Source organism: Hordeum vulgare, chromosome 3H (assembly GCF_904849725.1).
Source record: "Hordeum vulgare subsp. vulgare chromosome 3H, MorexV3_pseudomolecules_assembly, whole genome shotgun sequence".
NCBI lineage: Eukaryota > Viridiplantae > Streptophyta > Magnoliopsida > Poales > Poaceae > Hordeum > Hordeum vulgare.
In genome coordinates, this window is record NC_058520.1 from 455,526,086 (window position 1) to 455,537,657 (window position 11,572).

The 11,572-nt window shown below is 51.5% G+C and overlaps 1 protein-coding gene across 1 annotated transcript; it reads right to left on the reverse strand.

Moving 5' to 3' along the window:
* Positions 1–4,077: 4,077 nt before the first annotated feature.
* LOC123444225 (RNA polymerase II transcriptional coactivator KELP) lies at positions 4,078–8,327 on the reverse strand. The gene is made up of 3 exons (XM_045120884.1): positions 7,860–8,327; positions 7,663–7,768; positions 4,078–4,615 (listed from the first exon to the last, which is right to left on the reverse strand). The coding sequence occupies exons 1-3, from the start codon at positions 8,232–8,234 to the stop codon at positions 4,524–4,526; spliced, it is 573 nt and encodes a 190-aa protein (XP_044976819.1). The 5' UTR covers positions 8,235–8,327; the 3' UTR covers positions 4,078–4,523.
* Between the last annotated feature and the right edge of the window lie 3,245 nt (positions 8,328–11,572).

Below are 11,572 nucleotides of genomic sequence, written 5' to 3' on the forward strand. Positions count from 1 at the left end.
TTGTATACTAAAACGCGCAACGGAGTATTTTTCCAGTGTTCTCATCCAAGGATAGTTTGTTGGCTCAGCAACGTGCAACTTGTGGGCATGAATGTATTTCGCGATATGGAAAGATGCCGTTGCTTTAGTTTGGTACCTCGTTTCCTGTCTTCGTCTTTACCTGCAGAGATATCTGTGGTTTGTTTGGCTGAGAATACACGACTTGTTTAGTTTTATGGTGACGCTTGCCGCAACTAACTGAGTGCAAACGACTGAACGAGCCACATGGCCCATGCCTCTCTAGTACGTGGAAATAATAACAAGTGTGTGCTAACTTGGCAACTTTCTTAAGACAAATGTTGGTGCCCTCTTGTCAATGGGAAACTACAGAAATCCACCGCAGGAGAACTCGCCAATTAGATGCCGTAACTTGACACCTCAATTCCTGTATAAGTACAGAACTAGCTGAAGTTCGAATAGGGATTGGTGAAATAATTGTTGTATTGATAGAGATTAGTGGGCATATATATATAGGAGTACATGATCATCTTAAAGTACAAGTCAAAGGAGAAACAAATCCTAGTCTATCTATGCTTTCCTAAACAATCACGTTACTCAACATCCCCCGCAGTCACAACGGTAACGACGCAGACGGTGAGACTGGAGAAGAATCCGAAGGTAAGCCGACGGTCATCCTCACACAGTCGTAACGGTCGATGCATCGTGGAAATTGTGGCTGGAGTGGAAACCGACGAGGTTGCTCAAGCAAGGTGGTAGCCCTTTGTGCGTTGGTCGAGGTAGCCGAGAGCGTAGGGTGGTGTAGCCGTGGTCGAGGTAGCCGTGCGAAGAACGCCGTGGTCGATGTCGAGTCGGGGTAGCCGGTGTCGAGGAAGTCGCCGTGGAGCCGCGGGCGCAAGGAGGCGCCGACTTAGTCATAGGCGCAGTAGTGTCGAAGTAGTGGTGCGCCGGGAAGAAGACGTAGTTGAGACGCGTCGCGCCGAGTTTGCCAAGCCCGGGGACACATCATGGACGAAGGCACGCATCGGTGTTGCCAGCACCGCTCATGCGTAGACGGACGAAGTCGATGTTGACGATGCGTCGCTCTAGGTTTGCTAGGCCTAGGAACACACCGGGGACGAAGGCACACGTCGGTGTTGCCAGCACCGGGCATGCGGAGACGGGGACCTGCACACAACTTGTACGTCATGTCGAGGAGGCTAGCAGAGAAGGACTCGAGGACGGCCGCGACGCAAATCGGCGGGGGCCGATGTTGCCCGCGGTGGTCGATGAAGCGGTCGGGGAAGACGGCGGTGACGCTGACGATGGGCTGGTGCTTGACGAAGATGAAGGAGGTGGACGGGCGGTGCGATTCGGGTGAGAAAGCTGCAGCAGCGCCAAAGAAGAGCGGCGGCGGCGGCTGGTTAGGAGCGCGGCGGCGATGCTCGAAGTAGGGGAGGAAGAGCCGGCAACATGACGAAGACCGGCGCGGACGATGGCGTTACCGCGCCAAAGGAAACGGCGCGGCGCATACCAAAGGAAGTCGACGCGTGGGGACGGCGGAGTGGACCACGCGCCGCGGCGCTACGACCCGAAGGGGTGATGAAGCGGCAGCGCGCGGGTCGGGCGACGACGCAAGACCTCAGGGTGGCGGCGTAGACCGCGTGCCGCAACGCTACGGCCCGAAGGGGCGACGCAACGGCGGTGTACAGGTCGGTGCAGCCACGGGGACGGCCTCGGGCGGCGGCGAGGACCGCGTTCCACGCTCGCTACGGCCCGATGGGGATGCAGCGGCAGCGCGGGGGTTAGTGCGGCCACGGGGACAACCTACAAAGGACGGCCTCGAGGTGGCAGTAGACAGCGGGGCTGCGACACTGCGGCCCGAAGGGGTGACGCAACGGTAGCGCGCGGATTGGGGCAACCGCGGGGAGAACCACTGGGCGGCGGCGCTGCGGCCCGATGGGGCAACGCAGCGGCAGCCCGATGCTTGATCGATGGAGGGGCGCGTTGTACTCGGGACAGTCTTCATGGGGCATGCGGAGGCGCGCGCAACCAACGGGCCAGGTCGGTCGCATGGCATAGATGAGGTGGATCGCGGGCGTGTGGGTGATCAATCCGATCGCACGCGATGTCGTGGACGTCGCTTAGTGGAGGCAGGGTGGCGGCCAATTCCGGCAGCCGGCGCGATGCAGGCGGCCCGAAGCAACCGACGTGACACAGGCGGCGCAACAGTCGGCCCGAGGTAGCCGACGAGGGCGGAGCCGGAGCTGGCACTACGCAGCCGGCCTGAGGCAGGCGGTGCGGCCGGAGGCGGCGGCCGGCCCGAGGCAGCTGGTGCGCGACCGGACGATGCGACGGTGGAGATCGACGAGCAGGCGGCGCGCGAACGGCGGCTGTGATGGGTCGCCGCATGGCGCGAGGCCGTCGGGTCGGGGCGATGCAGGAGTCCCGATCGGAGGAGGGCGATGACGGCCGGCGGAGATTGATGGGCGTGCCGGCGCTCGAACGGCGACGTTAAGGGGCCGCCGGGTTTGCGCGAGGCCGCCGGGTCGAAGGAGAAGCCGGGTCACGTCAATGTCGGAGTAGAGGCGCGGTGGTCGACAGCGGCGGCAGACGACGCAAACCGATCCAAGAACGGAAAACCAAAAAGAAAACGCCGATCAAAGTGACCGGCGGAGGAGAGAAACCCTAGATCAAGAGATCGGGAAAAGACTCTGTAGGGCAGTCGGTCAACACGACCGGCGGATGAACCCTAGATACGGACGGCGCGGCCTCCGACGGCGGTCATGGAGGCCGACCGCCCCGGGGGCGGCGCGCGGTGCGGAAGCGGCGGCGGCGGCTAGGTCAAGGACCTTGCGGCAGATACCATGTTAAACGGGAGAATAAGGATTGGTGGAATAGTTGTTGTATTGCTTGAGCCTTATGAGCATATATATATATACATATAAGAATACATGATCATCTTGACGTATAAGTCAAGGCAGGAACAAATCCTAATCTATCTATGCTTTCCTAAACAATCACGTTACTTAACACTTTCTCTCTCTTTTTTCTTTTCTTTGGAGCACTGATCTCTTTTGTATTTTTGACAAACGGAGCACTGGTGTCTGGTAGTCAAGGGAAGCGTTCAAATCAAGCAACAGAAAGTCTGCTTCACTGCAACTCTGGAACTGATTTATCTTTATCCTTTGCCCTGGCTTCAGGACCGGGGGAGCCGTGAAACACGAGAGCCTTTGATCGGCTTTGTTAAAGGAAAAGAAAAGGATTTTGATCATCTGCTCTGCCCCCTCTGGTGCTCAGCTATATTATAGGCGTGGAGAAATAGAGATTCCTTCTCATCCGCGCCATATTTCAGATCCAAGGATGCAATTTTAAGGTAGAACAAGGACGATGACCCCTCAAGCTAATAACTAATTGATTGGAGGAATAGGTCATGCATCCATCCATTTATCCTGCTGATCCGCCTTCCAATATTCCATTGTTGAGATCCTGCAGAAATTGATAACAGATACTAGAGACAAGACGACCCCGGAGTTTTAATCACGGGGGGCGAAGTGACCTATGTGCGTCAGTGTGATGGAGATCTGCAGCACATGAAAAGCATGCGGCATTGGAAAGCAAATCGAGTTGCTGGCTAGTCAACATGTCTTGTGTAGCTTACTTTTGGATGTAGTAGGAGTAGCAATTTTTGTACTATATACTACTACCTCCGTTCCTTTCTTTTTAGAGATTTCGCTAGTGTACTACATACGGATGTATATAGACATATTTTAGAGTATATATGTTAACTAATTTTGCTCCGTATGTAGTCACTTGGTGAAATCTCTTAACAGACTTATATTTAGGAATGGAGGGAGTAGTGGCAAAATCCTACACGAATTAGTAAAGATATTTTTTTCAATGAGCTGGATCTACAGCCACGGTCCAGTCACTCACCTAATATCTTGTACAGTACGATAGATACTTACTGTCCTGATCTCACTGTGAGTCTTCCATGTTCAAGCCGAAAGAAAAGTCTATTATCCTCTCATCAGATCCTTCACGTAGGTGTTCATGTATGTTTCCCTGCATCAGCAGTACAAACACCACCACCACAAAAAATTGGCGTAGAAATTTTCGTTTCCGTGATCAGCCAAGACTTCCAAAATCCAAACTGTTATGAGGATTTTGATGTGCGAACATCACGATCACTGATTTTACTACAGTCGAAAACAACGGCTTTCGGCAGTTGTCCTACTCTCTCACAACGATAGCCTTAAGGGCCCGTCATATCCATACGATATTAGAAAGGACAGTTAAACAGCGCGAGATCACAGGATACAGGGACGAAACTTTGGTCCAACATAGCGGCGGATAACTAGTTAGCAAACACACCCAAACTGTCTACCCAGGACGCATCAGTAGATACCTTGACTAAGGGAGAGGCTTTATACAAGTCCAGAAGAACTCTAGTACTGTAGCTCCATGGAGTACTCAGAACACCCATGGACTACCCTTGCGGAGGTCCAGAACGAGCTTTGAGATTTTTAGGTTTTTGTGGCATGCTTTCAGTCTGTTTCTCCAAGCGTTTTGATGGCGTCTTCTATTGCAGGCACTGATTTGCTGAATGTTTCCCACTGCTCAACCGTCATACTTATCCCTGCATTTGAGAAGCATGTCAGCATAAGAAATAGAGTGTGTAATTAAAACTGAAAAAAAAAAACATAACACAAAGCAGCAGCTATGGCACCCAAATTATTCAGCACTTGCATGTGAATCTGTGGTGGAGCTTCCTTATAAAATAAAACAAGGCAGTGCTCACCTATCCCAAAAGAAAAATTGAAGAGTGAAGGTAAAAAGGTAGGTCTGGAGAGTAAAAATAAGCGGTTCCCTTAGTCAAAGAAGAAGCTACAACACCCAAATTATTCAGCACTTGCATGTGAATGCCAATAAAGACGACGTATTACGCAAATACAACATCAAACTCAAATATGAATTGCATATAGTTCAATGCAAGACATAAAGTTAAGAACTGAAAGCAACAAAGGTATTAGTATCAACTTGTCTGGAACAGTAGGATGTCTCATGTGAAACATTCACCAGGATCTTGCCCCTTCAGTAAAAATACAGCAAGGGACTGTAAGAGCATCTACAACCGGACACCCCATATCCGCCCCAAACGCCGGGGAAGGCCGCCTGTCACTGACCGGACGCGAAATTGCCACCTAAGGCTTGCAAATCTGGCCCAAACGCCCGGACTGACCGGCAACCCCTGTATCCAGCCATATCGGCGGCGGATATGGGGACACCCGGACGCACCCGCCACGTCGGATCCAGCCCACTGTGGCCTTCTCGACCCCACAAAATTGGACCCTATCCGCACTCCGGACGAAACCCTAGCCGCACTCCACTGCACTCCGGACGAAACCCTCCCACAATAGCCAAGCTCCTTTACGGCGAGCTCCGGTTTAGTTCTTCATGGCGGCCATCAGATCCAACTCTCAAGATGCCCGGACTGGAGGACTGGAGGCTCATCCCTTGCAGCCCCGAGGAGCAGATGGCCGTCCGCGCTGCTCTCTGACGCTCACGAGAGGGCAGCCCTCCTGCAATCTTCATCGCTCCGGCGGGAATCCATAGCCCAAATGACACTAGGATCCATCGGGGCTAGTGGATCACACCGCATGACCGCATGGCAAGGCAACCCCGTTGTGCCGGCGGAACCGTTTAGGTGGCGCCTTGTCCCCGCGGCCTCGCCCAAAGAAATGGAGGTCATATCCACCTCCATGGTTTGCGGAAATGAGAAGGAGGCGTGGCACGCCAGCCGCGCGAGGCTACGGGCGTGCCTTGAAGCGGAGGCGGGTGTGATAGCCCTCCAGGCGGAGGCTGAAGCGGGTTCGACCGCCCACGAGACCGAGACAGAGGAAGACCTATGTACCCACATAGTCGAGACGCGCGGAGGAGGGCAGTCAAGGCAATGGCTAAAGATCAAAGAAGGGCCCCGTCTATGCCATGGCCGGACTGCCCCGAAGGAGGAGAAGGACGAAGATGGATCGGACAGCTTCGGCAATGAGCAGATCCACCTCGATCCGTTTTGCGTCTTCAATCACTACTGCCACACGCAAGACGACAAGGGCAAGGGCAGCCGTGGATGACCTTCTTCCATTGTAGTATCATTCGTAGTTAGTAGAGCATGTCAATTTTTGGTAGTCCAATGGCATGTAACTACGTATGTAATTTCACGTTGGATGAGATTAGTATGGATTTGAGGATTTGGTTTGGTGAATCCGGTTGTGGACGCGGACTTTGGATGGCTGCCTGGTCACTGACCCGGATTAGGCAACTCCGGTTGTAGATGCCCTAAATTCTAATAGACTCATAATTGCTTATTCTTGTGTACCACATGAATAAGATTGAAATGCGAAACAACATTCACCAAGCGCTTCAAACTATGGACAGTATATATAAGGAACTCCAAGAGCAACGTGACAAAGGAAACCATTATCAACTGGTTTGTAAACCTAAGGAGTAAGATGATAGACCAGCTAGTATGCTGTGCTAAATTTAAGTGTTCATTTCACGAAACAAATTTGGCAAACATTTTAATAGGAATCAGCACACATACACGAACCTACTCTTGCGTAAGATCTAATCAATAGATCTACTCAAATATTTGGCAACCAAGTTATTCTGTATGAGAGCATCATTTATTGGTCAGCAACTATTTTACAAAAACAACTGCCACAAGTCCACAACAGCTTCAAACTAGAATAAAGACGTCCACAAAGCAGAACACTGAACTTAATATAGGTGTCATACACAGAACTACTGATATGAATTGTTACATAGAGAATAACCAGTGTCGGAGGCTAATGAGCACCCATATCGCCATATCAATTGCTCCACAGCAGCAATAGAAGAAGAAAAGGCACACTAATCATAGTCAAGCAGTGACCAATGGACAATTGCACAGTGCTACATAGTTTCATCAACACAGGATCAAAGTTTATGGGATAACCACAGGTAAAATGACAACAGAGAAATTTGTTTCAATAAAAAAGGGATATTCGCAAGTCCCACACAATTTACATGGGGGGCTTTGTACAAAGCTAATGGCCGCATTAAGTTGAAGAGACACTGTACCCCCCCCCCCCCCCCCCAATCCACACACTACTGATTACCACCCCTTTAGTTGGAGAAGCCTCGTCACAATATGCTACGGACCATATGCAAAAACTTATTTAAGACGGAACTATACTAGCTTATAAATGTGCAAAACTCAAGCCTGGTATACTATCCACCACTTGCAAGTGGAATGTACTCCCTCTGTCCCAAATTAAGTGACTCAACTTTGTACTAACTTTGTACTGAAGTTAGTACAAAGTTGAGTCACTTATTTTGGGACGGAGGGAGTATTAGACTAACGAACAGCTGGTCATGGCAAAATGACAATAAAGTGTTTCAGTTTTGACGTAATCCGATAGTGTGGATTTCAGGCAACTGATGCACTCTTTCCTGCAAAGACTGAAACCTGAAACAAAACAAACCAAATCGACATTGCTGCAAGGTCACCATAACTAACGGGTCTCCCATGTCTGTGAATATACTAAGACGAAAGGCCATTCGAACTGAGCAAAATAGATATTCAAATGAGGGATTCAAGCAGAAATCCAATCTCGAGCTCAGGAAAAATTGTAAGATTTGCAGCACCTTTGGAGGTGGGCATTTCCTTGCCGTCCTTCAAGTAGTACTCGCGGATCGACACCAGCGTCATGCCCTTGAACTCCTGCAGCGTCACCCTCCTGCTCTTGGACAGCTGCAAACGCAAACAAATCGCACCGTAAACGGTAAACCCTAGCCCCGGCACTAAACCCTAGCATTGCTTAGGTGAGAAAAGTTGAACTCACGCGGCAGATGATGAGGTCTCCATTATCGTCAAACTCCTTTCCTTCACCTCCCTTCTCCCCCTCCTCCTCCTCCTCTTCCCCCTCCTTCTCCGCATCGTCTTCCTGCTCTTCCTCCTCCTCCTGACGCTGCTGTTTCTTTTTCGCCTCCTTGCGGGAGCTGCCCTTCTGCTTCCGGTCTTCTTCTTCGGCGAGGGACTTGAGGTAGTCCTCCACGAGGCGTCGCACGAAGCGCTTGTGGAGGGGGAGGTCGAGGTCGATGCCGAGGCGGTCGGCGGCGGTGGTGCGGACCTTGTACTCCGTCAGGGACTCCATGTCGGAACCCCGCAGGATCTCCAGCACCGCCGCCTCTACTTTATCCTGCGTCTTCTCGTCCATGTCCACGCCCGGAGCCGCCGCCGCGTCCTTCGCCGGTTTCCTCCTGTGCAGTTACCCTCCGTGCGCTTCGTCGATGTGCGGGAGAGGAACAGAGTAGGAGGCTCCTCCGCTACGGGCCGATGTATTTAGGCCGTGAATGTCAGATTGGGCTAATGGATTAGCCTGTTCGTGCCAGGCCGTTCGAGCTGTTTATTTTGGGCCTCGGGTCTACTCGTACACTCAGGCCCAAACTAACTCTAAAATTCTTGGATGAAAACGTCTAAATAATTAGGAAAACTCTTACCTTTCACCGGCTGATCCGCGCAACCTATCCGTCGCCCGTTAGTCCTTTGATCTTGCCTCGATCTTACAGATGAAATCGTGTCCGCGCCCAACGAATCAACGACCTCGCCGCGACCGTTTCGTGAAACTCGAGCGTTGTTTCACGAAACGGGGGCTCGAGCTCGGGCTCCTCACATGTCCACGCCGCGCCTCCGCCTCCGTCCACAAAGCTCCCTTTGTTGCGGCCACGATGACGAGCCTGTCGGAGTCCAACGAACCGCCGCCGCTGTCGGTCCTCGCCCAGACCGTTGTGCCACGTCGCACCCTCTCCTTCTTCCTTCCCCCTTTCTTCTCTTCTTCTCTCTCTAACCTCTTTGTTCTTTATCCGTTTCCTCTCATGGTCATCGCCCCAAGGAGCTCAGCCGCCGCCGAATCCGCTCCGCCTTCGACGTTGGCCGACCCTCCGCCACCCGCTGCCAGCCGGTGCCGCCATGCACGCTTCCCGGACGTGCCGTGAGTAGTCCTCCTTGGACCATGGGTCCATGACCAGTAGCTATGTGATGTCTACTCTTCAATCTTATGCTTCAATGGTTAGTCCTTGTGAGCTGCCCTACATGATCAAGGTATCTATGTAATTCTCTTGCTATTGCTATGCTCGGTTTGTTGGGATCCGATGGATTATGAGATTATGTTCAGATTGTTATGAGTTATATATTTGATTATCCTTTTATATTTATGTTCCTTAGTGACTCATGCATGTTCTTCGTTGCTATTTATTGCTTTGGCCGAGTAGTAGATTGTAACTCCAAGAGGGAGCGTTATGCATGATTATGGGTTCATGCCCCTCGATGTCTAGCTTGAGTGACAGAAACATGAGATTAGGGGATGTGTTGTTGTCACCAGGGAGAAAACAACGGTGCTTGTGACCACGGTTGCAAGGATTGTTTACCTTACGCATAGTTCGTTAATGCAGTTGTCCGTTGCTTTGAGTTTACACTTTGGGTGGGGCTCGCAACTTAATACCGGCGAGATGTTCTGGATATATATCTCAAGGTGGATGATTAGTAGGTATATGCTGATGAATAAACGCTCTACTTGTCTTGACGTACTGCCCATTACTATTGAACCTCTAACTATCAAGTAGCATAATTAGCATTGCGGTGCGTTCATAATTCTGTCAATTGCCCAATTGTGATTTGTTTACCCAAGCATAGTTGTTTATCGTCTTTTGGGAGAGAGACATCACTAGTGAACATCATGTGACTCCGGTCCATATCACCATCATTGTTTACACCTCCATCATTTATCGCTTTCATTTACTTTTCCGTTGCAATCACTATTACTTTCCCGTTTGTGTGTTTGATCCTTTGCAAACTACAAGGCCAGAGAGATTGACAACCTCTATGTACTCACTGGGAGCAAAGTTATTTGTTGTGTGTGCAGGTCCACGTTTTCTGCTGACCAGGACAGGACACCTACTTGTTGATCCTAGGAGTCCTACTGGTTCGATAAACCTTACAGTCTTCATGTGAGGGAAAACTTGCTGCTGACTACATCTCAACCTTCCACTTGGGGTAACCAACGAGGTGCGAGAAGTATATACATCATCTAGTCATCAACAAGCCACCTTAGATCTCTTAGGAAGAACGCTGGAGTCACTCGTACGTCAAGGTGGACTCCTGAGCATCGCGACTTAGGAGCCTGAACTATGCCCGTAGCCCCTTCCCCTTTTGGGTTGTCCTTGGTTTTCGGTCGGTTCAACTGCGGGGAGGTAGGAGCGGGGAGGGCTCTGCCGACGTGGAGTGCTGAAGGTATTCTAAAGTTTTGAAATCCTCGTCGCGTTCTCCTCATGAGGGCAGCTCGCGTGTCAAGAGGGATTCTTGAGCATCGCGACTCAGGGGCCTAACTGCGCTCATAGCCCCTTCCCCCTTTGGGCCGTCCTTGGTTTCCGGTCGGTCCAATCGCGGCGAGGTACGCGCGGGGTGTGCCCTGCCGATGCAGAGTAACACATCAAACATGACAGGAACGAGGCGAAGAAAACATTCAAGCATTCAATTATTACAAGCCTTGACAAGTTCATGAAAACGCAAATGAGTTTAATGCCTCCACGAGGTACGATGTGCATTGCAGGAAAAAGACAGGGAGAAGAAATCGGGAGGAGCCGCCGCCGGTGGCCCCCTCCGCAAGGGGCTGGTCATCAACGTCGGAAGCGTCGTCTACCTCGTCGTCGGCTTCAGCGGCACCTCGAGACGAAGGAGCTGTGACGCGGGCGAACCTCCTCACCAACGCCTCCACGGGGCGCGGTCGTGGGCCTCGGCAGGAACCGGCAGGATTACGGAGCCGAGTTCAAATCCCGGCTCTCAAAGATGAAGGTGGTTGAGGACGCATGTTGCAACCGCGAAGAAGAGGTCGCGACACTCGTTGTCCAAGATCTTGTCCACCTGCACGACGGCGTCCTCCAGTGCCACACCGAGTTGCTTCGCGAGCACGGCAAAGCCGTCCTCCGGGGTGGCCAGAGGCTCGTCGAACCCGTCCCGGTAGAGGGAGCGAAGAATCGTGCGAAGCTTGAGCTCAACGTCAGGGAAGCAAGCCAGCTCCGCGGCCTTCTTCTTCTCGGCCGCGGCGAGGGCTTCCCCCGGGGCATCAAGGAGGGCCTTCCTCGAGGCGGCCTCCTTCTCCTGCTCTTCCAAGCGCGCTGATACGTCTCCGTCGTATCTATAATTTTTGATTGTTTCATGCCAATATTCTACAACTTTCATATACTTTTGGCAACTTTTTATACTATTTTTGGGACTAACATATTGATCCAGTGCCCAGTGCCAGTTCCTGTTTGTTACATGTTTTTTGTTTCGCACATTATCCTTACCAAACGAAGTCCAAACGCAATAAAAAACCTACCGGATATTTTTTTGGAATATTTATGATTTTTGGGAAGAAGAATCTACGCAAAACGATGCCCGAGGAGGTCACAAGCCCAAGAGGCGCGCCCCCCTAGGCCGCGACTGGCACGCTTGTGACCAATCCCTAAGGAGGTTGGTGCCCTTCTTTCGCCACAAGAAAGATAATATCTGGAAGAA